The sequence below is a fragment of the Poecile atricapillus genome, unplaced genomic scaffold (assembly GCF_030490865.1).
Source record: "Poecile atricapillus isolate bPoeAtr1 unplaced genomic scaffold, bPoeAtr1.hap1 scaffold_249, whole genome shotgun sequence".
NCBI lineage: Eukaryota > Metazoa > Chordata > Aves > Passeriformes > Paridae > Poecile > Poecile atricapillus.
Window position 1 is genome coordinate 1 of NW_026709055.1, and position 27417 is coordinate 27417.

A 27417-nucleotide genomic window follows, 5' to 3' on the forward strand; every position below is an offset into this window, starting at 1 on the left:
TAGCCAGTGAGATTAATTTTTGGAGGTTCAGGACAAGAGTGCACCTCTCACTAGCAGCTTCACAGTGAACAAGCTTTAAGCCATCATAAACTGCTCCTTACACTCAGTGCTGACGAGCCATCAACATGAATGTATTTTTCTTGTTTATTCTGATGTAGTATATTTGTAAATATGCTTATTTCAGAAATGATTTTTCAAAGTAAAATACTTTGAGCAAAAATTTCATTCTGTATACAGTGCTTTTATTGTTACATTTTTTTGGTCTTATTGACCATGTGTACCTGCATACTGAAAACTTATTCTTCTTCCTTTCTCTTCTGTTTATATGGAAAGAAACTACAGAAGACAGAGGTATGTGATAAAAGTAGTAGAATGTATTCTAGAAGTCTCTGAAAATAGCTTTTAATCAATTTTGCTCATTTACATGCTACAAAGAAAATATTGAGATGGGTTATCATATTTTAAATAATATATGAAATCAATATTCTATAATGCATTGCTTGAAATCCTGATTTCACTGGAGTCAGTAGCAAAAATAATGTTTTTTATACTTCTGCAATAGATGGTTTTATTTAGGAAAACAGGAGAATATTTCCAATAAGAGAGACTGAAAATTGGCTATTAGTGATGAAAGTATTCTTGGGAGGCTAAGAACTGAATAATTAATATTAACATGATGTTCAGGAGCCTTTTGAGACAAATTAATTCCTGGAGCTTCTTTGCAGTTAAAAATACAATGCAATTAAATTGCTGTATGGACAAAGAGCCCGTTCTTTCCCGCCACCCTGTTTGATTGATTCATAGCTAAAGCACAGTACTGGCTTCAGCACAGGGCTGAGCTTTCACCATTTCAAGCTTGTGGCCAAAAAGAAACTACTTCCCTAGTGACTTTAGTTTGGCTCCTGGAAGACCACCTCCCTTTGATCAGGCATCTGCCTGGCAGATGGGTCTTGTGGGAAGGAGTTGGCTCCTTCCTCTCCCAGTCCCCAACAGAGAAGAGGATTTCTCAAATTCCCCTGTTTTCTGCCTGTATCATTGCCTTCTGGTCCAAGCTGCTGCTTTGTTTGTTGCTGCTACCCGTTGTGCTTGTTCTCCATTTCCCTTTGTGTAGCGCTTTCTCTGCCAGGCTCAAAATATTTGTAAAAAGTGGAAAAGCACAGTCAAGTGCTGGTTGTGTGCTACAGGGTCAGGTAGGCCACAGGTGCAGTAACATGTAAAAGGCAACGCTATTGAAGCCTTATGCAGAGGCTGGTGGGTAGGGAATGCCACCCAGCACAAGGAAGGCAGAATTGAAGGGTTTGGTGCTGCTTAGTGGAAACTGATGTATCTATGCATGGAGACTAACATGGCCATCAAGTCATTCTACTGTGGAGGTTTCAGTATTGGCTGAGGACAGAGCAGACAAAACCTCGAAACAGAGTCCAACCCATGTATGTTTGCACTGGAATATTAGAGAATATAACTTCTTCAGATATCTTCATCTCTCCAGAAATTGCTTTATGGCCAGAGAGCTTTGAGTGTGCAGCCAGTCTGCAGCTGTGTCTGAGAGCGCAGGCAGAGTGGAAACCAGTGTAAGCTGTGGGTTCTGCAAGTAATGGAGGACTCCCTCATTTTAAAGATGAGAAAGATATTTATTGTGTAAATCTCCTTCATGCATGAAATGAAATTGTCTAGGCTGACTTCTAAATAGAATAATTTTGGATGAGTACAAGGAGTGCTCCATAAATGGAAGAACAGATACCCACCAGACTGTCCAGACTGTCCCTTTTTTTAAAGGAAAATATGGTTGCTCCTTAAATAACAATAACAAGCCATTATAGTATTTTTGAGCATGACATAAGGATGATACTTGGTACTGAATCAAGTAAACTGAAAGTGGTAAGAAGAGCCAATTAGCAAGGATTCTGCCAGCTGGGATAGTGTGGCTTTAAAGGGCACAGCTACATGGGAGAAGTTATTTCTGATGAAGTAGCAAGAGAGCAGTGTGCTAGAGGAACCCTGGGGAGCAGAGCTGCCCACACTGAGCCAACTCTGAACACACCCATGTGGCAGCTGAGGAATGGGACAAGAACTGAGACTTGGGAGGTGTTAGAAGATGAAATGTGGAAGTACTGCATTGCACTAATGATTTGTGTGCCATATAGTTGTATACTTCACATACTTCAGAAGCATTAGAAATACAGATATGGAACGGAGAGGTCCCAGTTTAGGTCTGTAGTTGGACACAATCTGAATGTGAATCAGCCTGATAAATGTGCATCTTAATAGGGGCAGACTGTGGCAAAAACATCTTGGAAAGTATGAGGCTGAATAAATACTGATGCTGATATTATGAAACAGTCAACTGTCAAAGGAACTACATGTACTTGGGAGGATTTTTAAACCTGGTGGAACTATAACTGGAATATTTGCATGGCAGGTATTCTCTGCTGGCGATGAATTCACCATCTGCAAAAGCTTTGCATAACTTGATTAGAACTTTCTAATGCACAGATAGTTTTATGCACCGTAACTGAGTTCTGGAAAAGGATAAACTGTTACATCACTTTTGCGTATCTTGGCAGACGGAGTCTACTACTGTGGTAATCAGGAGTAGCTGAGAATCTCTGACAGTGGTGTTAGTTCCCTTACACAAGAAATCAGTTAATAAACTGTAGGTTTTGTCCTCCAGAGATTTAAACAACTCAACAGGTTGCTACTTTTGAATTAAATCATGATCACAAAAGTTAAATGGGAAACATCTATCTCAGAAGAAAAAGAGCATTCACTTTTCCTGAGCTCCTCTTTGGTGCAGGCATGTATACAGCTTAGGCTCAGTACTGGTGCTGCATCTGAGGGTGCTATTTGCAACCAGCGTGATGAGGTATTTGAAATGTCTGGACTGGTTATCCAGTGTCTCAAGAATCACCAACTGTTCACTTTGAAAATTGTCACCGGAGTTAACCAGTTAACCAGTTCCTTGTTCTCCCTTTCCAAAACCACATAATCTACTTTTCTGCACATAACAGAAGTGTGTGGGTGTTTTCTCTCAGATGGTTGAATTATTTATTAATAATTGTGTGTGGTTAACAGGTTTTCTCAAGGATTGCTATCCTTACCTCTTTCTTCTAAACTAATGTTCGTGCATGTTTGTGTGCGTTCTAGTTCCTGTCATGTTTTCTGACTCTACAATGTTTATTACACTTCAGACAAATACCCCAGGGAGATTATGTTAAAAAGCCGGGAGAGGCCGACTCTTTTTATAGCGACATGCCTCCTGGAGTCAGCACAAACTCTGCATCTAGTTCTAAGAAGAGGTCTGCTTTTCTGTCGCATTTTCAGATTTCTACCTGTTCCATCACCCATTATTCCATTAGTCAGAACATTTCATTGTTTTGCAGCAGGTTTGACTCTTTCTTCTTTCTTTGTGGAATGTTTGAAATAGTATCCTTTTTGCTTTGATTACTGATTTTTCTCCTGTGTCTTAGTTGCTAATTAGTATGATTAGGCCAGAATAAAAAAATTTTAATTGTAAAGCAATTTTTGTTTAATAAAATTTTCATAATATCCCTGCTTGAGAGTTGATTTCAAGTAGACTGTAATAATAATTGCTGAAAAAAATTTAAATAAAACGCCAACAGCTTTTTTTAATCATGGTCATGTAATCAAAGAAAAGGAACATTGTCTTGCTTCAATAATAGTTATAAACATAAAATGTTCAATATCAATATAAATGTTATTTTTATATCTTTATTTGTCAGTGTCATTAATCCAGCGTGTTGACTTAGACTTCTGCTCTCTCTTCTTAAAGATGATAGTGATTGCATTTTATTCCATTTACTAGACTAGTATACTAAATGGTCGCCAAGTGTTATCTTAGAAAATAATTCTACAAAGACTTTCTGTCGTTTTCTGCTTGCTGTCATTAGATTAGAAAGAATTAGATTTTGCCCTTGATCAGATTTCACTAAGTCTGTTATTGGTTCCAGTTACCTAAAATATCCAACATTTTAAAAGGGAAGATTCATTTAAAAGCATTGAGAGCCATTTGTAATTGCTAAGATCATGATGCTCACTGTTCCTCTGCAGTTAACGATTCTTTATATGAAAATCTCCAGCTAGAACTGTAAAACAATTTATGAGAAGCACTGTGTCCTAGGGGAATTGACAGTCATGAACTGCTTCATGGGAAATTGCAATTCTCAATTCTTGTTTCACTAAGCAGCCTACAACTGTGCAGTTGATGAAGCCATTTTCTTTGCGATTGTTTCAATGAAAGTAAAGAGAAATGTATGCAGGGGACACATATGTAGTGACATTTGCTATTTTGGTATAGCAGCTTGATCTTATATACAACTTCATTCAGTTTGTTCTAAGGACTAAGTTATTAGGAAAACTCCAGGATTGATTACTTCATTATCTCTAATTTTTAAATTCAGCTGTTTAGATATGTGGGTTCTTGTGTTGGAGAATCTTTTTTAATTTGGTTAAAATTTTGGAAAAAAGTCTTGGGAAAGCAAGTTTTCACAGCTTTGTCTATCAGGTTTAAATACCGATTTTAAAAAGGTTTTTTTTTAATTACTGTAATTTAATGTGTTTCTTCTTTCACACAATATCTGTGTTTCTTTCCATACTTCATTTAATTCATATGTCTCTCTTTATTATTTGTTCCAAAAAGCTAATGGTTTCTAAGGTCTGTCTGTACTAGAGAGTTTTGTTGTTCCCACCACCAGTTCAGGTATGTTGTGCCACTGTCAAGTCTGAAAAAGTAAGTCTGACAAATATTCCATTAACATTGTGATACAGCTGACATAGTCCTTCCGTTTGAATTCCCAGAGTGCTACCTCCTACCTTCTGAGCTGGTTTTGATTTCCTCTCTGTGCCGGTATGGATGGCATCTCTTGGGAGATGTTAGAGTGACTGGGCTGCCTGGGCTTCTCCATGCTGGAAAGCACTATGAAGTATTAGTTGGTATTCAGAGGATGTTCAAGGATTAATACATAACTTAATGATAACTCTTGCTATTTTGAAATAGCAAAGACAAAAAACATTATATAGCAAGATACTCCTGAACCTGAAAGGGACTTTTAGGAGGAGGAAATGTTTGAAAATCTGTCAGTGAATCTGTTGTTTCTCAGACCTTTCATGATGTGATTAAGGTTGAATTAATGAAACCCTGGGCTTACTTCAGTGTTGCTGTGATTAGCCTGAGCTTCTAGAAACTGAAGAGCATCTCTCAGATGCCTCCAAGGAAAGCAGAGACTGAAAAATGCAAGTATCCAGACTTAAAAACTACAAAAATAGTTTCTTGAAGCAAGACTTTGTAATAAGTAAGCCATCTATTATGAATTTTTCAACTTCCTCTTCTCTTTTGGAAATAATTGTAGATCACATGGCAAACAGCTGAGCAGCAGCTCTTGTTCAACAGGAGGCAGCCTGTTGCAAAACCCCAAGTTGGACATCACCATATACATCTCTGGCTCTTAGAGGCAATACAAGAGAAAAGAAAAAACAGTTTGCACCAAGCACCTAGATAAAAAGACTATTTTTGGCTTTCAGTTTAGCATTAGAAGTATATACTGCAGCAATTGGCTGATAAAATATAAATGTTCAAAATTAGAAAAAAATGAGGCAGAGTTACCTCTCTCCTGGGACTACCAGCTCTGTGTGGGAGGATGCTTGTCACACACTCCTGAGCCCCTGAGTCTGGTAGCAGTGGGGTGAGGGAAGCTGTCCTGGCTTTCCTGCAGCAGCATAAGGAGGGAGTGGGCAGCCTGCAGGCGGGATGTGCTTGACTGTGAGATGAAAAAGCCTTGAAATGAGCACAGTTGTAAGAGCATCTTCCATTTAGGAACTGGGGCAGAGCTGCAAATCCAAAGGAAATCTGGTGTGCGCCACTGTTCGTGCATTCCACAGCAGACAAGAAAGAAAGCAGTACTGATGCCTAGCTCTTGAACATGGGCACATGGAACCACTGCAGGGACAGCTGCAAGGTGTAACTGCAGGGTTTAATCAGAAATCCTGGATGCTCTGCTAGTGCAGACAGACCTTAGGCTATGTTTTGTCACTGGCCTCGGGAATGTGACCGAACCACTGAGCTAACATTGATGTGAGACAATACCCTTAACAATAACCACATCTGAGCCCTCCTATTCCAGGTCAAATGGATTATCTCATTCCTGGAGTGAAAGGATCCCAGACACAAAACATATTTCAGACATTTGTGAAAATGGGAGGCCTAGGAGTAATTCTTGGCAAGGTAAGTGTGAACCACTGTGCTGGCCACAGTGGAAACCAGCCTCTGGACCATTGCTGCTCTGCTGAAACTTTAGCTGATTTTAGGACAGCAGCATGACTCCTTAAAATTATGCTAATTGTTATTAACTTGGAATTAGGATTTAGCAGCACCCTGCATAAGTGCCTTTTTTGCACTGTGCTTTGTCACAAAGAAATTACATGTAATTTTTCCCTCCAGTGTGAGCTAACATAAAAAACAAGAAATATATTCACTGTTGCCAGCTTCTGTGATTTTATCAGGCAGTGTTTAGTGTTCTTCTTGAAGTGTAGTGATTTTGCCAAATAACAGCTGAAATAAAGGAGTTTTTTTGCTCTGCACAGTTGCAGCAAAAAGTAGAGGAAGATAACCTAAGTGTGTGAGGTAAATCAAGAGGAACAGAATTGTCAAATTTAAATGGTTAAAGTTAAAGGTAGCAACTCTTTTGCTATGGATGCAAAAAGAATATACAGTTTGGCATGGGGCAGGTGAGTTTCAAGTTGTTTTACTGTCTTTGTCCTTTGATTTCTTTCAGGTAATATAGGAGGAAACAGAAAGAAAGTCAGAGGCAAAAGATTTAGGCCACGGTCTAATTCAACTGAGTAAGTCTGAATTTAAAAAAGCAAAGCCAAAAAGTAGAGTTTTCATATTTGTGTTTTGTAGATGGAAATTAAGAGTACTGAAAAGCAGACAGCTGCATTTTTGCTCTGTGGCCTATTCTGGTTGTTGACTGATAATCTTGTAAATGGTTTGGATAATGTAATTCAACCTCTTTTTATGTATTCTTTAAAAATTAACTATTAATTTTCTTTTTTTATGTAGGCTTCCTCACAGTCGTTCCCATAGCAATTCCCAGTGATGGTGGCAGCCTGCACCATCACTGCAGGCTTTTGTCTACAGTAAACTGCCATTGCTGAGTGTATCCTGGTTCAATACTGAGTTTCTGATAACCTGTTTCCTACCCTTGTCTTCACCTTGGGTTGGACCATTGCAGAGTTAGAGATTTGTATCTCTGCATACCTTCCTGGAGATCTTAGGAGAGGCATCTGCTTTGAGAGTACCTTGAAGTTTGCCATTGTAAGCCTGAAAAAGCCAGTCTTGAGTAAGCCCTTTGATAAATGGGTAATCAAAATCTCTACCAAGTGACTGATCCCCAGACTTTTCCACTACAGTTTTGAGTTGCTGGCTTATTGATTTATTGGTTACATTTCCCAAAGAGCCCATGTGTACAGTGCTCCCCACACTGAAAGAGCCTTTCTTATGCACTTAAACCTCTTGGTTCAGGCCCCTCTTGTGAATGAATGGGCGGTGAATGGCTGGAAACCTCTGGGCTTGTCAAAATCACTAGCCTGCTGTTGTACCCCACATGAATGTCCCCTTCTTTGACCATGATGGCAGTGACAGTGTCCTTCCCCATATCATGACTACTAACTTTGCACCTTGATGGGCAAATGGCCTTGGTATCAACCCTGCTGGAAGCTAATAATGCTAACTGCTCTCTGGGCCCCATTTTCTTTGATTTGGGGATTTTGAGTTTGTACTGAAACTTTTTTTTCACCTACAGTGCACTGTCTTCAGGTGAGTAGGGTTCATAGATAAACCCCTATGTTAAAAATTACAGAAATAATACTTCGATGCACATTGCAATTATAACATTGCATGGTCAAAATGGCATCATGGAATCAGAAATTTTAGCCCTTGGAGGAGTTTATCTCAAGAGTCTCTGTGCTCTTTGTGCTGATAAACTCTTACTGAAACGTTATTTTTCTCATTTTCTTTCCTCCTTGCATAAAATAACCATTTTATTATAAAATCAAAATTTATTATTTATAAAATAAGAATTAGTCTGGCCAAAATGCCAAATACAAATGAGATTTGCTCTAAGAACTTTGGAGCACTAAATAAGTAGACAGACAGAGATACTGTGAGTTGGAAATCTTTTTCCCCTGTGTATTTGTTTCTATTTTAACGGTGCCCCTGAATTTCCGCCTAATTCTCTGCTTTCCTTCTTGCTGCTTGTTACGGTGGTCTCTCAACCCAGCAGCAGCCCTGATGCTACAGGGAGGAGGCTGGTACTTCCCAAGGGCCATGCAGCAACCTTTCAGGGATGAAGCACAGTGTGTGTGTTCCTGGGAGAGGCCTGCCAGGCAGGAAAATACTGTTTTTCCTGATGGGGTCTGAAAGGCTTGTCCGAGTCTCCTTGGCAGTCCTGTCACCAGCTGGAGAGAGAGCTCCCACTGAAAGATCCACATGCTGTGTCAGTTCAGTGGGGAATGGAGAGAATTGCCAGGGCTATTAGAGGGCAATTATCTCTCTGGTTAGAGGGACAGCTTGTTTTGCAAGGAGAGAAAATGAACTGAGAATGATCTAACTGTGACCAGCATTTAGTCATTTAGGGGAAAAAAAATTAAAAAAAGCAACACCAGCTGTTTTGAGGATGCTGCAGAATACGTGGAGGCTTTTCCCAGACCAATTTACCTTTCTACCTTGTTTGGGATATACAGAATAATACTGAAATCTGTTCTGAAGCAGTATTTAGAAAGTCCACCTGTGTGGCCCTTAGGAGTCCAATAAAGCATACTTGTTGAGATGGAAGAAAAAGGATAACAGTGTTGGTCTCCTGTAATTAGTAGACTGTAGTTAGCCATTATAAATTTGATTTATTAATGCCATACCTTGTTCAGAATTCAGTTTTTTTTTTTAGCAGAAGCACACTGGTGTGGTTGCCTACAAAGATACTTGCATGCATGAGTCTGCAGTAACTGCATGCATTATGCACATACTTTTTTTATATACAGCCAAACATCAAATAATCATTTAAATAAAATTTCTTAAGGACTGAGCAAGGTTTGAAGTCTGCAGGCCTCATGAGCAGCACTGACAGAGTTGCAAACACTTTGGGTAGCTCCTGGAAAAAGTCCTGCTCACACCTTAGCATGACCCTTGGACCTAACATACATGAACAAGGCTTATGCTAAGCATGGAGCTCTGAGGAGACTGCTAAAGATATTTTGGGACATTTTAAATTGGTTTTGGATGTTTTATAACAAAATAATTATTCTTTACTAAAGGCAGATGGTTCATTACATGTGGAAGGAATGCCAACAGGCCAAATGCTTTTTCAGAAACATGGCTGATGAAATGGCCCGATAAATAGTTCTCTATTAAAATCAATTAGAGTTATCCAGGAATGATGAGAGTTTTCTGAATAAGTTGACAGTTTAATTGGGAGCTTGTGTTAAAACAGGTCCCAGGAACAGATAGCAATTCAGACCTTTGTTAATTTGCACTGCTTTTCCTATAAGCATTTGTCTTCCTCGTTGTTGTAACTGATACGAACATCTTTGGTTTAGACTTTCTATTATATATTGTCTTTTTGCAGCCGGGTAACCCATGCATCTGAGCCTGGGCTTTCTCTCGCCCACCAAATCCCTGCCCAAGGCATAAGCCCAGGGGGTTCTGACCCCCCCCAAACAGGGAGTCGGGATCACAGGTCAGTCTCACCTGCCCCTGCATTCTGGGCTGCCGTTTTATCCTGTGAAAAGTCCCTTCCCTAGTATACGATAGTTTCACTGTGGCAAAACACCGTGACTGCTTGGAGGTGCTCCTGCTGATGCAGCGCTAGCTACCCTTCCTCCTCGCCAGCCTGAGGAGTACAAGTACTCTTGAGCCCAGGTCTTTTGCCTTGTTGCATGTTGCGCTATGAGCCAAGTTGAGCTGTTGGGTCTAGCTCTAGGCTTATGCGTAAGGACACCCTGTTTCAAAGCAGAATTTCTCACTCAAAGGAAATATGGATTCTGGCCATTACTAATGAACATGTGGCCAGAAAGATTAGCCTGAGGGCTTTCCAATGGTTTCATGTAGTGGTCTGCAGTAACTTGAGTTTAACCTTTTTGTAACAGATGGATTGAGGTGGTGAATGATGGTCTGTAATACACCCAGATCCAGGAAACCCTGCAACATGGTTGTGCAACAATTGCATGCTTTGATAGCATCTTACAGTTTTCTAATCCAGGAAGCCAGATTGGGAGTGTTTCATGGTTACCAAAAGACACTTTCAAATGAAAAAATGCAGGTTTGAAGAATTGCAGCGAGTACAAGAAAATGTACAATTAAAGCTAAAGCAGAAGTTTATTGGCTCCTGGTGACGCTGGCATCAGCCTGTTGCTTCACTTGTGGTTCCTCTGTTTTGCTGCGCTACTGCTTTTGACCTTTTTTTTCTCTAAGACCCCAAGATGGAAAGCATAAAGCACTCCCGATTCCTGATAAATAAGCGAGCTGAGGAAGCTACTTAGAAGCACTTATGGCTGAGGGCGAGTACTTTCTGAGAGCTGTGGCTGTGCTTGCGCGGGGCGGGGAAGAGACGTTCCAGAGCAAAAAAGGAGCAAAAGAAGTTGAAAAAGTGCTGCTGCTTTTGTTGTCATCAATGTTTAAAATGTGGAGGGGGTTGAATGACATGATTTGGCCCAACTTTTATTCATCTGAACAATCCCTTGCAAGGCCTGTTCTCATGTGTGAGGTCATTGCAATCACTCCCATAAATAAGGGTGGCAAGAATTGGACCAGAAGTATCAAAAATAACTCAAAGAGGAATTTTCTTTCCCATTTTCCTTGGTTAAAATTTGTTTCCTATTTCATTGTGCTAGTTTCTCTTTTATAAAGATGGTGATCACAAATAATCATTTGATTGTTGCCATTCATATGTAACAAGAACAAACTTTAAATTGGTTCAGGCAGACTCCTATTTTTTGCATCGCCCTTTTTTGTTAATGAGACAGAGGGGGAGGAATTTGCTTATCTTGTTGGTGGGAAAAATTTATTGCAAAAATTTCCTTCTTCCCGGGTAATCTGTTGTCAGATAATTAAGCATCATATTTATTTCATAATTTTAATGTAACTAATATGAGTATACAACTCAGAGTTTTTTTCCTAAAAAGTGTGATTTTGGTGTCAGTATTGCTTCTGTAAAATGTGAGATAACTCTGCAGCCCACCTCCATTAAAGCCAAACTAAATGAACATTGAAAAATCAGAGGGTTGTTTGCCTGTAAGTGTAAAAATTGTCACTATAGTGGCAAAGAATTCAAACCTTTTAACGCAATGAGGCTGAAATTCATTCCTGTAAAAAGGGTCGAGTCCTGTGCTTCTTTAGCTATTATCTTGCAATTTATCTAGATGGGTGTAAAAGTATTTATTTGGTAAGCAAACTTCATGATTCATGCCAAAATGCCCCTTCATCCTTGTTTTGACATCATGAGGGAGTTCAAACCATGAGCTTAATGCTGGCCCTCTGCATAGGAGTGAATTTTACCCTTAAGGCATTAAATGAATGATGTATCCCAAAGAGTTTCCAGATTAATCAAACATATGAGTCTTGTTGTAGGTCAGATTTTCTCATGCAGTTGTACACATTGCCTAGTCCTCACCCAAATCCATACTGATTTATTTGCCATATTCACTTGCATTTTGGGGATGAAGACATCCTTGCTAAGCTTGTGCTGTGTGTTCTCAGATTTTCTATTCTTGTTCTTCTGCTTTCTCTGTTCCTTCCATTGCTTTCTGCAGGTATTTAAACCCATGGTTCAAAAGAGAATATAATGTAGCTAAGTGGGTAGAAGATGTGAATAAAAACACAGAAGGACCATACTTTAGGTATTTTGTAAATTAATTCTATAATTCTCATTTTTTAGAGCTGTTCCAGCATATACAAATATCTTGGGACTCCTACCTTGTATAAATCAATACAAGTTACTTAGGTGCAAAGGGCCCCTCTTCTTTTGCTGCATTTTGATGTCTGTTTTTGGCTTCATGTGCAATTTACAATTATTTTTTCTGAATGTTTTAATGAAGCCATTGAAAAGGGTGTGTGTAGTGCATGCATTCCCACCATCATCTATAGCTTGTAGTAGCTTTCTCATCATTTTATGCCAAATAGTGTTATATGGGCATGAGACATATTTATCACTAATAAAGTAGTATTAATTTAAATAGAATGTTAATTTACTGAAGCAAGTGGTTTCGTAACACATTGACTCTACCTACTGTCTTATATAGTGCATACTAAAATTTAAATGAAAAAAATATAAAAAGTAGTGATATTTTACCCTCAGCCTGCAATGAAAACATTTATGTATTGGAATTGGAAAACTAAATGTATGAGAATATACTCTGTGCTCTAATTTTCAAACGGCTAATTAATCTGTTACAAGTGAGGTAGGGTTCAACCAGCAATATCACTTGTTTTTGAAAGGGAAAAGTGTGCATTATCTGATACATTCCAAGTTACAGAGAAAAAGCATGCATGAGGCTGGGCCCCTGCTGGACATGAGTCAAGAGACTGAGAATGTTGCAGTAGATTCCCAAAAGACACTGTCCCACAGCTGAGACAGATATCTGCATCAACTGAAAAAAATAAGCCAGCATAGGAGAGAATGGAAGACAATTTATGACAAATAACATGTGAACAAAATCCATGAAGCTGTAAGCTGACATATCAAAAATGAAGGTAGTTACAGAAACACAAATCAAAATAATAAGCAAAATCTTCAGCCAAAACAGTGAAGGATGGTAAGAACAAGTAAATAGAATCTTAATTTTTCTACACAAGTAGACCTAATAATAGTGCAACAGGCAGACATTAAATGGCAGAGTAGGAATTTAGTCATTTTTAGAACTAAAAATGTCCCAAAGTCTTGAAACACCATGAAATTGTTACTTTATAAACCCATTTCGGTTTGTTTTCAACACCTCATAAATCACAGACAGAGTAAGCTGCAGAAAAGTTTTCCTATAAACAAATACGAAAAATGAGTAAACTTTAGCCTGTCAGTCCTGATCTCGGTCCTGAAAAGTGAGAAGATATCCCCAGTGCCAGAATCCAAGGCTTACAGGATGTTGTTGTGATTGTGCCAGTTGGTATCAGACAGGTCTCTTGGTTCTTGGACATTCTGTCAGGGAGAATTGTGAGTCTGGTTGTTTCAGCACCAGGATACAGGGTCCAGGTCTAGTGTCTGCAGTTCAGCAGGCGCCTTCCAGAACTGAGGAGATTTAAGCCCAGAAAAAATACAGAAAGGACTGCAGAGCCTCAGGCTATTCAGTTTAATGGAGCAGCTGAACACCTACCTGATCATGAAGTCCACATCACTGCATATAGAGCAAAATCTCTGAGTGTGGGAGGTCCTTTAGATTAGTAAACTAAGACAGATAATGACCAAAGGTCACTGGAAGCTGAAATTAGGCAAACTCACATAAGAAGTGAGGTATGTTTTGTTACCAAAACTGTTTCTAAAAATAACTTTTTGACCTTTATTGTTCAGGCAAGGTCAAGAGTTGCCCACCATAACATAACCCCATGGCTGTCTTTCAGGGTTTTTATATCAGAAGCTTCTGGTAGCCATAAACAAAGACATTGATGGAATATGAAGATAGCACTATTTTAAAATAGGTTACTTTAAATGGTTAGGTTAAATATGTTTAAAAATCTGTTTGCATACTCATAATTTGGTTTTCATTTTTAATATCAGTATATTTTTAGTAACTAGATTAAATTGATGGGAGTGTACCCTGCCCCTGAGGGTATTCAGCTGTTACACTGAATGAGTCACATTTCTAATTGTATTTGAGATAAACCAAGCATTTTTGGCATGTAGATGAGGATTAAGCTGACCCATGTGAGTTTTAAAGGTATTTATCAGCAGAGATGAACCATAAATCAATTTTTTTGCACCATAGAAGCTTACTAATCACTGCCTCCAGCAGTTACCTTTGGAAATCAGAGAGCAACTAGAATAAATTTAGAAATCTGTATTGTCCTAATTAAATCAGGTAATCATGGGGAAGTATTCTGCAGACACATTATGGAAGATCAGGTCTCCTGAGATGAGTTGCTGTGGGTTTACAAGAGGTTGAACTAACAGTTTCTCCACAAAAATCAGATGCAATTTTGCTTAATGATAGCATGGACAGGAAAAGACTATTCTTTAGAATGGTGTGTTAGAACATCTTCTGGTTGGGTTTGAGCCTGGGCCTGTGAAGTGATTCACAAACAGAACAAAACAGATCTTACTTGATAAAACAGGCTGAAGTCAGACTGTCCAGCTGGTACTATATTTTATGGGTCAGAAAGGAAAAGACATTTACACCAGATATTTAGCTGAGTAATATTCATGTCACTAATCATCTTTGATTTCTCTGTTCTTTTAAATGTGTCCTGAAAGTAATACTGCTGTTTTGCTTGTTTCCCTATGTAGCTTTAGGAATAATATGGTAATGACTGATGCTGTTGTAGGAAGAGTTGAAATAAAATGATGAAAAATAGCAAAAACATTTGCTAAGAATATTTCAAATTTTCAAAAAATAGAGATATTAGTTATCACCAAGATTTCCTCCATCTACTTGAAAAACCCTGTACAAATCATAATTTGTCTCTCTAACACCTATTTCCTAGTAAATTATTTTCTAATCTACAAATCTGATGGGTATTTCTATATAATTACTTTTTATTAATGATAATAATAATAGTAGCTGGTATCTCTGGCTCCAGAAAACTCCTAGGTGTCGGAGTCTTATCTGTAAGAAAATAAGATCCGTGAAGAAAACTCATTTTCCTGCTCAAAGACTAATCTAGATTTTGATGTTGAATGCCAGGCTATTAGCACATAACCTCAGCAACAAAATCAGGCAGGAAGCCTCTCCCTGATTTTAGTTTTGCCGTAAGGGACGTTATTTTATAAATGTGCTTCATAAAGACTGTGTGAAGACTGCTTATTCTGGTTGCTGCCAATTACAATGTCTACTGCACAGGCTAGCCTTGTGAAATATGGGTATGGATTACTCAGAATTCTCACTGAATCTGAAAGACTTGATGGAGCCATGATGGAATCAGGAAACAAACTGCCAGAAGCCCCAAACATGGCATTTCTGTAGATAATTATAAACAAAAAAGACTAGAAGGCACCTTATTGAGCTGCCTACATTTGATTTAATGCAAGTATTTACAGTAAGTTATATTTTATGAGTTCTATTTAAATACAAAAGTAGTTTACAAACAAAGGATTTTTTTTAGACGGAGACTCAGAGCACATAAGCAGAAGGAAAACAGCTGTTCCATATCAGAAGGGCATCGAGAAGGGGCATGGAAGGAGGAGACAGTAGGCTGTCATTTCCCTCCTATTTCTAATGTTTTTATGTCCTTGATTTTTCTCAGTTCCTCTTCAGCTGACCACCTCCATTACCTTCCTTTGTGAGCATCCAGCAGAGACCAGAACCATCACCAGCCCTTGCAAAGTTGCTCTTCCTGAGGCAGCTCTAGACTGTGCTCAAAGTAAAAAAGAAACAAACTAGCCTCTTCCATATTACAGCCAAAGCAAAATACTGTTATTGGTGGCAGACAATGAAAAAATGCCTACTGATGTCAGTAGGATCAGGATTTTGTTTCAAGAGTTAGGGAGAGGAGCTCTTTGAAGCATGTGAGTGCCTGCTTCTGAGGCATAGTTCACTGCTCCAAGTGACAGCTCAAGCCATAACCATTGTCTCTTCTGCAGCTCCTCCATGAGCCTCCTCTCCCCTCTGCTGCTGCTCTTTCTGAGGACATGTGTGCACATTGTAGCTTTTAAAAGGAACTTACTTTAAAATATTTAGCCACACCCATCTTTTTAGAAGATCCTAACTTCATAATGTAGGATTTAGGCTGATGATGTCATACAAATTATTCATCATTATTCATTAGGTCATTATTCAGCCTAAAAGATTAGGCTGATAGGGTCTATATTTGGGTTTGAAATGCTTTCACCAGGTTGAATGTTAATTGAATTTCACTACATTATTTCTAGGTCTGCAAAAGAGAATTACTCACAGATCATGAACAGTTCAGATCTGTAGAGACCACCTGCTTTGAGTTCAGCTAAAATAACACTCCAAATTGCAAGATGTTTAGTTGTGTGACCGAGTGACACATTTTGCATGTTTCTTGTGGGCCAACGTTTGCTGTTTAGGGACAGGAGGCTGAGCAGGTAGCCCAAGTCTGCAGGGACTGCTTCCAGATGTCTTCCTGGTGCCACAGTGTTTGTTGTGAATCACAGAATGGTCTCCACACACTCTTAGTTTTAGCTTTCAGGAAAGAAAGACACAAAGTGGCCACTCTGTCTTGCTTTCTGGTCAAAAATTAGAATTTTTGCAGGTGAGGTGCATGGCTTCATTTGGGATTGGCAGTAAAACCTCTGAATCTCTGTTGTGGTGTGTACTGGTTTCTTGTGTAAGTTTCAGCTGGAAGCAACATTTGGCATGAAAGCTAATGGATTTGATTGCAGGAGAACTGAAACCCTAGTGAAAGCTGAGTGGATCCCACCCTTGACCAAAACTGCCAAGTTTTCCTACCTTTAACCCCAGCATTACCTGCAAGTGTCCCTGAATGCTGTCTCTCCATCCTATAAATGAGAAAGAGCCAGGCATGACCTTTCTCATTTAAAGTATATGTAAATCTGGGATACACAGCACATACACAATTGCAGGGCACAACCTAAAAGGTGACCAAACCACCTCAAACAATGTTTATCACAGAAGACACACTGTAAGATCTGTGAGCATATGCTGAGCCATGTATGTTCACAGTCTCAGTAGTTGGCACTAAAGATGACAAAAACCAGCATGTAACTCGATAGCAAAAATAAGTGGTGAGGCCCTATGAGGGGAGGGCAAGGTCATTTCTCTAAGTGTGCAACTGCATTCTTGATGTAATGGCTGCAGTGTTGCAGCTGCAGCTGAGCAGCAAAGCTCACCTCAGATGTGCAAACTACAGGCGAGCAGGCAGTGCAAAGGGGGATTGAGAAGGATATGTAGGCAGCTACACTGGAGGCTTGGCCTTCAAAATCTTTGGAAAAGGCAGCATTGTGTTTGAGTTATGGTGAAAAGTTTCCTGGATAAAAAGGCTCCATTAGGGATCCTGGTCAGAGGACCTGCTTGTGCAGGGAAAGTACTCAAGATTTCCCATCCTTTGGGGCATTATTACTCCTTCCAGGATCACCTGCTCAGATGGATGGACAGGAAGATTGGCTGTGGCTTTTCCTCTCACTGTGGCCTTCTCTTAAGAATATCTAAAATGTGAAGAGCCTGTGGTGTGTTGGGAGTGTTGTGCCTGGTGTGGTGAAAGAGATGGGAGATGCCTTCATTCTGAGCCACTCCCTGGCTGTGCTACCTTATAGGGCTTTCTGATAGGACTTGCCAAGTCAGATTCCACTAGCCCAGCTCCTTGTTTCTGATCTCCAAATGCGTTGTTACAAATTTTAAAACTAAAATTTAAAATTCTACTGCAGCAATGGGGCAAAATTTATGAAGAATTGGATTACTATTAATATGTAAAATCTGCTCTTCTTATTTTTCCCCTTTTCCTTCTTCTCTCTCTTCTCCTTATATTCTTCATTCTAGATCCACAAATAGTTTATTAGTGATCCATATTAGTCCAAGTGGAGGCAGAAATGAGAGGACTTGTATGGATAGTGAGCAGCAGGGCACTGTTGACAACCTTTCACTGGAATTTTTTTTTTTAAATTAACCTGTTTTCTTGCATGCACAGTTTGGTGCCTAGATCCATGATGTCGGACATACGGAAACCTTGTTTTATACAGCAGTAACTGTTTGAGGGTTTTTTCCCTGAAAACATTGGTGTATGTCCAGTTCATCTCAATGGGTGATAGTGTGCAGGTACTGAAGATGTATGCTTCCAAGTTTGGATAATTGTACCAATGTAAATCTTTTAAGCGCTGTTGAACTTAGAGGCTACCACATGAGGCATTAGAGGATCATGAGCCAGACTAAGGAGCTCTCATCATATAATTTCCATTGACACCTTGTTGCTTGTGGCTACCATCAGTCATTGTCTGTATGGGAGGCAAGAGAATGTGCTGTTGTAGGGAGCTACAGACACAACAAAATGATACAGTAGTCCAAAATAAAAGTACAGTTATTTAAAGGTAAATAAATTTCACTTATTGTTATGGAAACTTTCTATCTTCAGGGACACATTAAATCAGAAGATACTAGATAGCAGTGCTCAGGGAGGGCCGAGTGATGTGCCTTCGGTATTAAGAGGCCTCCTGTGGTAAATGCTCTTGGTCAGTGCAAGAGGACAAGGCAGCCAGGATAGCTCAGTTTTTCTACTTTGAGGCCTTTTTTTTTCATTTTACTCTGCCCAGATTTGAGCCTGATAGGAACCTCTCAAGTGGGAAAAGTGCAGAATCTCAAAACAGAAGCATAAGAGTTTTTCTTGGGTATAAAATTTCAGTCAATAATGTGCTGTTGCCTTATTGACATGAAAAGAATGCCTTTCATGTGATACAAACATTTACTTGCTCCTGCTTACTCTACTCACCTTGTACAGAAATGCTGATTGCCATTGACTAATCAGTCCATTTTTGTATATTCTCATCAGACTCTTTCTTTGGCTGGAACAATATGCACTGTATGATGCTTGCATGTATAACAATTTGTTATTAGCACTTTGTATATGCCTTTGTTACTTCACAACTAACAGTTTGGCCTCCAAATGCATGCATTTGTGTAAATTAATGTTACAAAAATAATACATTTATTTGCTATGTTTGTAATTTAGGAGATGTGTAAGATATGCATAAAGACACATAATTGCCATTTAGTCACTGGGAGAAGACATTTGTTCAGCTTGTATTTATACAATTACTGATTCTATTTAGGCTTTATAATGCCATGTTTATCTTTTAGATCTGTATTTATTCAACTGCAGATTTGTTTTTAATAATTTTATAATGATTAATTACAGTACCATATAAAACAGTTTAAGAAATCATTTTTGTTATACAATTCTAATAAGAAGTAGCATTTATTTTTCTTCCAGTGTTCCTGAAATCTCTAAATACCTTTATTCATATAATGAAATTATAAGACTACTGATCAAGCAATTTTATCCCCCTGATATTGAGCTAATAATAAGCTATTTACATGGCTCTGAACCAAGCTTCAGAGTAATGGCAGTTGCTGTTGCAGTGCTAGAATGCAAAGACATCACATTTATTTTGTGTGTTTCAACATCTCAGGACACTGTCTCCTGCAAAGTCTCCATCTTCATCCACTGGATCTATTGCTTCCAGCAGAAAATACCCTTACCCGATGCCACCACTTCCTGATGAAGAGAAAAAAGTCAACAGGCAAAGTGCCAGGGTATGTGTCCCTCTTCTCTCTGCATTTCACTAGGGGCTTGATTTATTGGTAGTTTTTCAAAAGGAAACTGTGGCAGATTAACACCTTTGACCAACAAGGAAAGCTGGAGTGGCACTTCCTTTGCACCCTGAACTTCTGAAGCTGCTGAGCCTCTGGCAGCAATAAAGGCTCGACAACTGTGTTTATAGGCAGCTTTTCAGGTTGCTCTTAAAGCTGCCCTGGAGCCCAGATTTCACTACTCTTCTCATTTCAAGCTGAAAATGTGCCCTGGAAAGCCTTTGGGCTTCAGAGTACAGGCAGCCCTGGAGCAAGTGGTGTGTTTGCCTCTCCTTTCTTATCCCTTGTCCCAGCAGCTCTTATTCAGGCTGTGGGGATGGCTGCTTTCCAGCTTTATGGAAATGTAAAAAGTTCCAGTTATGGAGTGTGTGGAGGGCTTGCATGCCTGGAGGAACTTCACTGCTGTGTGACCTGGTCCCCCCTAGAGTGACCAGAAGCTGCTGGAATGTGTGGTGGATAGTAATGCTCCATACAGAGAGATTTCCATCTGTTCCAAAAGGATTTTGTTTCCTTTGTATCAATTCAAACATAGCAGGTATTTGAATAAGAAAAAAAGTCCTGAAGTTTAGGAGCTTTACTTGCAATACCCTTGGTTCATGTTGCTGATGCTGATGAGATTCTCATCGCTGTTTTCTGTCCTTTTTTTTTTTGAAGAAAAAAGGAATGGGGTGTTGCCGAGGGAACTTGAAAGCTGCTCCCCCAGTGCTGCTCGGGGCAGAAGATTGTGTGAGGTGCAGCACAGGGTCTCTCAAGGCAGCTTGGATCCTGGGCTGTACTGACGTGTCTCAGCCCTGGAGCTGCTTTGGCAGCAGCTCAAATCCACAGCGGAAAGTCATGCTGCTCTGAGCAGAGTTAGGCAGATAGATGAAAATGGGAAGTTATCTCTACACTAATATTAGCGTAACTCTAAGGTAAAAGTTGTCTAGTTCAAGTTTGATGCTTTATTGAAATTTCTCCTTCAAAAAGAAAACTGAACTCCCAGCCATGGGCATTTACTATGCCAACTGCAAGTTGTGCTGACATGCTTCAGTCTGCTCACTTGGTGAAGAGATACCCACCAGAGGCTGGGAGGAGATCTGGTGACCCAGGTGGTGTAGATGCAGTTCTCCAAACAAGCTCCTTGCACTGTTTGGGTGACAGCCTGTTTTATTTTGGTGTTCAACGTGTGTTTGTGTTCATTTTCCCCCTCTCCAGCTATGGGAGACATCCATCTAGCTGCACTGTTTTCCTGGGGTCACATCAGAACTGTTTACTTTGGATTTTATAGAAACTCAGCATCACTGAGTCACTGCACATTCATCTTCTCTTCAGACAATTCGAAAGATCAACAGAGATGCCCATGATATTGCAGTGATAACCTCCTCACATGGAAAGGAAAAAACAGTCTTTTTTTTTTTTTCTTTCTATTTTTTGTTAACTTGTATTTTATGGATTTGATGAACCACCAAAACCGTAACATTTGACAGAGAATAATTAGCCCAGATGTGACAAGGCTGTTCCGCATGGTGACATAGAATCCCAGCTGCAGTCCATTTGCCAGTTCTGTGTAAGAGAGGTTTTTCTCTGGTTTACTGCAATCCTGAGTCAGACCATAGTGGAACTGGGAACATGCCTCATGGAGAGCCCAGCTGATGTAAACTTGTATGCTGTATGCATGAACCTTGTGTTCTTTACTTTCTACATGTAAGGGAAAAACAACATACTGTAGTAGAGACTAGCATGCAGGAATAAGAAATATAGGATTTTTTTTTTTGTGACAGGATTTCAAGCTTTGAAAGGTACCTATTTGACAACAAACAGCAAACAAACAAAGATATCTTTTTTTTACCTTACATGTTTATAATCTCAGTATACAGATTGTATATATGTAAACAATTCAATAATGTCAAAAATAGCTGTTATACGTATGTGTATTTTGCCAAATGCCTAAAGAAACAGTCATGACTAACATCATCACACTTCAGATTTTCTAATATTATGAGCAGATATCCTTGGAATTACAGAAAGTACACTACTGTAAAACTGTGTCTCTCAGAAACTGGTGTTTGACCAAAATCTATACAACCTTTTCAGCATCTTATATTGTCTTGACAATCTCAGTTGTACAGTAGACTGCAGAAACCAGTACAGCAGCACTTTGTCTTAAATCATCATAAGAGGAACCAGCCAAAATCCCATGTTTAGCAAGATAACCACTGTATCCTCTCACAGGTGTAATCAAGAATGATTTGGCAGACAACAGAGTCTTTAAGTCATGTGCAGCCCAAACTTACTGAACATTTGGGAATACTCTTAAGTGGTCAATTCAGGATGTGGTGATGTGAAGTCTGTCTGTGAGAGTTGCTGTGTATTTTTGATAGAGCATTTCAGACACTGTTTTAGATGGCAAGGCATAGGTTTATGAGAAGCATAACAATTTTGCTGCACTAGATAATAACAATGCTGGGCAAGTGGCCAGTTTCGTTGCTGTCTTTCAATTTTAATTTGTTACTGGAATTGCTTTTACCATGTGCTTGAATGCTATGCTTGTTGCCCCTGAAGCCCCCTTGACAATTTTTTGGGGCATTAAACTGAGCACAAGTGAATTTAGCTTAAAAATAATGGGTTGGGGGGGAACAACTCTTTACCATGTTAATCTTGTGTATAAGTTGATGGTTATATTTCTAACACCTGAGACTTCTAAGCAAAGTTGTTATAAAGCAAATGCCTTCTGACTGGGAATTTTCAGTTATTAAGAAACTGGACCATATTAAATCAGTTTATAATTCTCTAGTTTTCCAAAACTGACTACTTCTTAGCTTCAGGTAGTTTCGCAGAATAGCAGAATAAAACACCCAACCTTGTGGTGCAGTTGAACACCCTAACCAACAGCTGTATGATTAATTAGATATTATTGTAATGGGAACATCTATGGTGTTTCTGAATCTTCTACCTCTTTCATGTATTTCCTTTAGTAAGTGAACCCAACACTTGCAGCCTTTTAATGTATTTTTTTAACTTTTACGTCTCAATAAAGTCAGATATATGTAAGATTAAATTAAGAAATGTTTAAAGATGTTGGCAGCTGTAAAATATGTAAGATTTTTAGAAGCATTATATTTTATGATTAGGCTGTATGTTGGATTACAAAATATTGGCCTTGGCATTCAAATGATTTTCCTGCACAGTCAATAGGTTCTGGTAAGTATTTGGAAAAAGACAAATATAAGTGAGCATAAGTGGGTGCAGACTGACCATCTGGAAGGAGACAGTCACTTGTAACTGGTTTAGGGTAAGATTCAGCATTTTTGTGAAAGGTAAATATATCAATCTGCACTGAAGAATATCTTTTGCAAATATTTACTTTGAGGGTATCTATCTGGATTAAAGCAAATTGATAGCATGTAGCTTATGAAATTAGGGTCTGAGCCATAACTTGAAATCAATATGTCTTTGTTGATTTCACTGGACTTTGAGCAGGACCCTCAAGAGGTTCACCCACATTAGGATATTATGATAACCTGATCGTCGATGTATTACTCTGTCGCCTGGAAGCCGGTTTTCCCTCCATATTCATATCTTGTCTTTAGTAACTGGACTGTTCATCTTGTGCCTTTTATAGTATTTCTTTGGATACAAACTGGCATATTGTTTTGAATAATCTCATTAGATTTCTGTGCATGTCTTACGTTTACCACTGTTTATTCTTTTCTTTCTATTTTGCCTTACCAAGAAGCAGCAAGATTTGGCAGACAGAACTGGATATAACATACTGGCTCTTTCTGCTATGTTCATGGCTTCATGTTTTGCAAACAAATGGCCCTCCTGACTGTATTTTCAATGTAGTATGTACTTCCAGCTTCTTTTGTTTTGGTATAATTAATTTGTAGCATATGATGATACTCATGTGTGTAGTGTACCTTTAACAGTCACCTTTACATTTGGAGATATGTAGTGACTGGAAGTCTAGTTATGAGCACAAAGTTTAAGTTGAATAAATGTTGATTTTCACTTTGGTGGTCTAGAGTGAGAATATCACAGGACTTGTGTTTTTGCAAAATTCTTCTGCAGAGAACTTTGCATCAGATTGGTAACTTGGGAGACCTGAACTGGCAGGGCTGTGTGAGCATCCCAAACCAGTAGAGGTTGGACAGAGGAGTTGTTTGCTTACAAGCTGTCATTTCCTACTTTAAAATGTGGTGTGTTGGAAAGCTGACAGATTAATAACCTTGAAGATTGCAAATATTTTTATCCACTGTAGGTAGTTACACTGGCAATAGCAATATAAACTGCTGCATAATACCTCATCCAGACTAAAATAGAGTACTTGTCACTAATATAGTTCAGTCATTTTGACTCATTGAGACTCATGCAATTATTTTGGTTTTATTTTAATAAATGAAATAAATAGTTATTGCCAACTATGCTGTAGATGCCTGTTGAAGAGAGGAAGCTATCAATTCTCAACTAGAACTAATTGTTTACATGAGCATAGGACAGGCAGGATGAGATATACTTAAGTTACCTTTATGTATTTCAATGTGGGAGAAGAATCCTGTGTAATTTATAATAAAATTAATATGACTAACTGATGGAGACTGGAAAATTGAGATTGTATCTAAAAATAACGCTGCACAATGATGCCACAGTTTAACAAGTAAAGATTTACCTACTAATTCTGGATTTGTTGACTTAAGAAATTTAATAATCTCAGGCAATATACCAGAGATGGCTGTGACTGATAATTTACATATAGTTTTATTATATTTAAGTAACTAGATTCAAGAAGATTGATCATTTTATACAGCCTGTCTTTGCTTAAAGTGTGAACTGAAGTCACAACTTGCCAGTCACCTGAAGTGTGACTTGACTTTGAAGATGGCTTATTCCAAATGATTTATGAGATACTGAACCTGCTGAGTTCATGTGCCCATGAAATAATTTTGATTGTGCTATTGAACAAGTGGACCTTTGAGGTATAGCCTGAACTAAAATCAGAAAGAAATTGTGTCCGTAGTTAATGTACTGAAATCTCTTACTCAAATCCCTATTGCTGGTTTGGACTGATTGGTCTTGTCGATACGACTCTTTTCAAAACCAGAGCTAAGAATGGGTACGCACACTATTATAAACATGCATATTCTATAACTTCTGACTAAATTTTCTGTAACTTTATAAATTAATTGATTCATGGATTTAATGTAATGTGAAAGAAGGATGAGACTCCATAACCCTAAAGGATATGCTCTTCAGTTAGCCCTTAGGACTTGCTCTGTCATCAAATCCCTTACCTAGTTGTAAGCAAAATTATCACATTCCAGTGTAAAACTCAGTGAGCTCCTGTTCTCTTCAATCCCCTCTTCACTCTTACTGAAAAGTATTTTCATGAATGCTTTCATCATTTTCATAAATGTTTCAATGGAAACATTTATCCACTAACAGCTTCTGTGAGTTGGCTGACATCAGAAAACTGCTAAGTTGGTCACCTTTTCCCACTGTGGATAGGGTCTTTTCAATGCAGTTAATAATAGTAGGTTTAGAAGAGATATCAGTAAGAAATTCTTTACTGTGAGGGTGGTGGGACACTTGCACAGGTTGACCAGAGAAGCTGTGGATCCTCTATCCCTGGAAAAATTCAAGGCCAGGCTGGATGGGGCTCTGAACAACCTGGTCTAGTAGAAAGTCCTGCCCATGGCAGGGGGTTGGAATGAGATGATCTTTATGGTATTTTCCAACCCAGACCATTTAATGATTCTTTGATCTTTTGCTTATGCTATAATCAGGTGATGATGCCTCATGTCTCATGGATTTTCCACTGGTTTTGCCTGGGGATGAGTTAATTTCCTTTACAGTAGCTGGTATGAGGCTGTGGTTAGGATTTGTGCTGAAAACAGTGTTGATAATACAGGGAATTTTTTAGTTATTGCTGAGCAGTGCTTGCCATGAGCCTCTTCTGTGCCTCACATGCCCCGCCAGCAATTGGGCTTGGGGTGCATAAAGAGTTGGACAGCAGACCCAAGGGATATTCTAAACCATATGATGCCATGCTCAGCACCAATCCAGGGGGAAGGTTGGCAGTGAAGAACTGCAGCTCAGGGACTGGCTGAGCACTGGTCTATTGATGGTGAGCAATTATTTTCATTTGCATTTATGAAATGCAAGTCTTGTCTTTTTGGGTTTTATTTCTCTCTGTTAATTCCCTTTTCATTTTTTTTTTTTATTATTACTACAATTGTTTAAATTTAATTACTGAACTGTTCTTATGTCAACCCATGAGTTTTCTCACTTCTACCTTTCCAATTCTCTTGGCCCATCCCACTGGGGGTGAGGACTGAGCAAGCGGCTGTTTTGGGGCTTAGTTACTTGTGGTTAAACCAGAATACTACTGCAAAAACCACTTGGTGACTCAGCTTTACTGTGTCTCTCACACCTTGTAGCAATTGTTGAAGGCTAAGCCTCTTTAATCACCAAGTTTGGGAACCTAACAGTTGAGCTGTTTCCTGTTTCTCTTGCTCCAAATCTGAAGATCATCCGTTTCTTTCTCTAAATTCAGTATCAGTGTCATGGGATAACAGTGGACTGTTTGAACCACTGTTTTCAATCACAATATGATGTTATTTGCCTCATTTTTTAAGAGGCAAATTTTATTTCGTTTATTTCAGTCTCCACTGAATACCTAGAATGGATGAGCTGATGACCCACTATTTGCATGGCTTCCAAATCATACAACATTATCAGCAACATGGGATTGGGCTTTGATCACATTTGATGTGCTCAGTTGGTTGGAGCACGGTGTTAGTAACACTGGGGTCAAGGGTTCAATCCCCATATGGGCCATTCACTTAAGAGTTGGGCTTGATCATCCTTGTGGGTCCCCTCCTCAGAATATTCTGTGATTCCTCAAAACAAATTTGAATAAACTGCAAAAATATGTGCAGGTTGTGGCCCCATGTCTGCACAGTGGAGTGAGGTTCCTGTGTGCACGTAACTATTATCCTAATAAGGCAAAAAAAAAAAAAAAAAAGAAACTGTGAAATTAATTGTGTAAACATAGCTACAATAGAGACAGGACTCTCTTAAGCATGATTTTATCAGAAACAGGAAAGGAAGTAATAGTTTCTGTCATCTGTGCTAAAAATCTGCTCTGACTTGAGTATTTTCTAAGTCAGCTTATGGAAACAATTTCTGGTGTCTCAAGTATGGACGCTGATGTAGACTGCAGCTTTGGAAACAGCATCTTGTGTACCTGGCACATGGTATCTTGTCATTCCACAACAGTTTTCTGCTAGTATTTGGAGAAAAGCACTACAACAGTCAACATTCCTAAGTTATCTCAGCCAAGTAAGAAAAACAAGCAGTAAAAATAAATTCAGAACACAGATATTACTCACACTTGACACACTGTACCTGGCTTCCAAATTGTCTCACCTAGCCAGGTCTGGCAGGTCTAGCTCTTTATAATCCAGTCTATACCAGTTTCAAAATCTCTTCAGCTAAACCAGCTTTAAACTGTTTAAAAACTTCTGATACTTAAGATGGGCCATAATTGACATATAACTCAGAATGAGATGAGAAAAATTTGGGAAAATAAGCACAGAGCAGTTAAAAAAAAACATGTTCTCTAAGGGAGAAGTAAATGGTGTCAACACAGTTTTTAATTACTAGAGCATAAAATGTCAAAGCAACAAGCTTTTAGTTTTCTGTTTCTGTATTCCTCTGAATAAAAAAAATAAAGCTTTTGTTTAAAAAAATCAACATGAGGCCTTAAGACCTTATATATTCTAACTTTAGCATGGAGAGTCTATTTTTACAACCATGTTAGAAATTCTGTATATAGGCCTGATTGACCTTGTAAGTAGAGTGGTGCGAGCAGCTAATCATGCAATATTGTAAGGCTCTGTAGAACAGCAAACGCTGATTTAGTTTGATTATTGGTACAAG

The 27417-nt window shown here is 38.8% G+C and overlaps 1 protein-coding gene across 2 annotated transcripts; it reads left to right on the forward strand.

The window, feature by feature from the left end:
• The first annotated feature begins 333 nt into the window (after positions 1-333).
• Positions 334-27417, forward strand: LOC131574329 (disintegrin and metalloproteinase domain-containing protein 22-like). Of its 2 annotated transcripts, none has more exons than XR_009276464.1 (5): positions 334-351; positions 6138-6238; positions 6789-6855; positions 19317-19440; positions 20692-27417. XR_009276464.1 is itself a non-coding variant. In XM_058828769.1 (5 exons), exons 1-5 carry the CDS (start codon positions 3250-3252, stop codon positions 20710-20712), a joined length of 447 nt encoding a protein of 148 aa, XP_058684752.1. In that variant the 5' UTR covers positions 2725-3249; the 3' UTR covers positions 20713-27417. The 2 variants fall into 2 exon arrangements, 1 of the variants encoding a protein (XP_058684752.1); XM_058828769.1 differs by lacking the exon at positions 334-351 and adding an exon at positions 2725-3383.

Coding starts and splice junctions, on each gene's coding strand:
- LOC131574329 (XM_058828769.1), top strand. CDS start 3,250: ATGCCTCCTGGAGTCAGCACAAACTCTGCATCTAGTTCTAAGAAGAGG. Junction 3,384..6,137: donor ATTTCATTGTTTTGCAGCAG/GTTTGACTCTTT, acceptor CTCCTATTCCAG/GTCAAATGGATTATCTCATT. Junction 6,856..19,316: donor CCACGGTCTAATTCAACTGA/GTAAGTCTGAAT, acceptor TCAACATCTCAG/GACACTGTCTCCTGCAAAGT.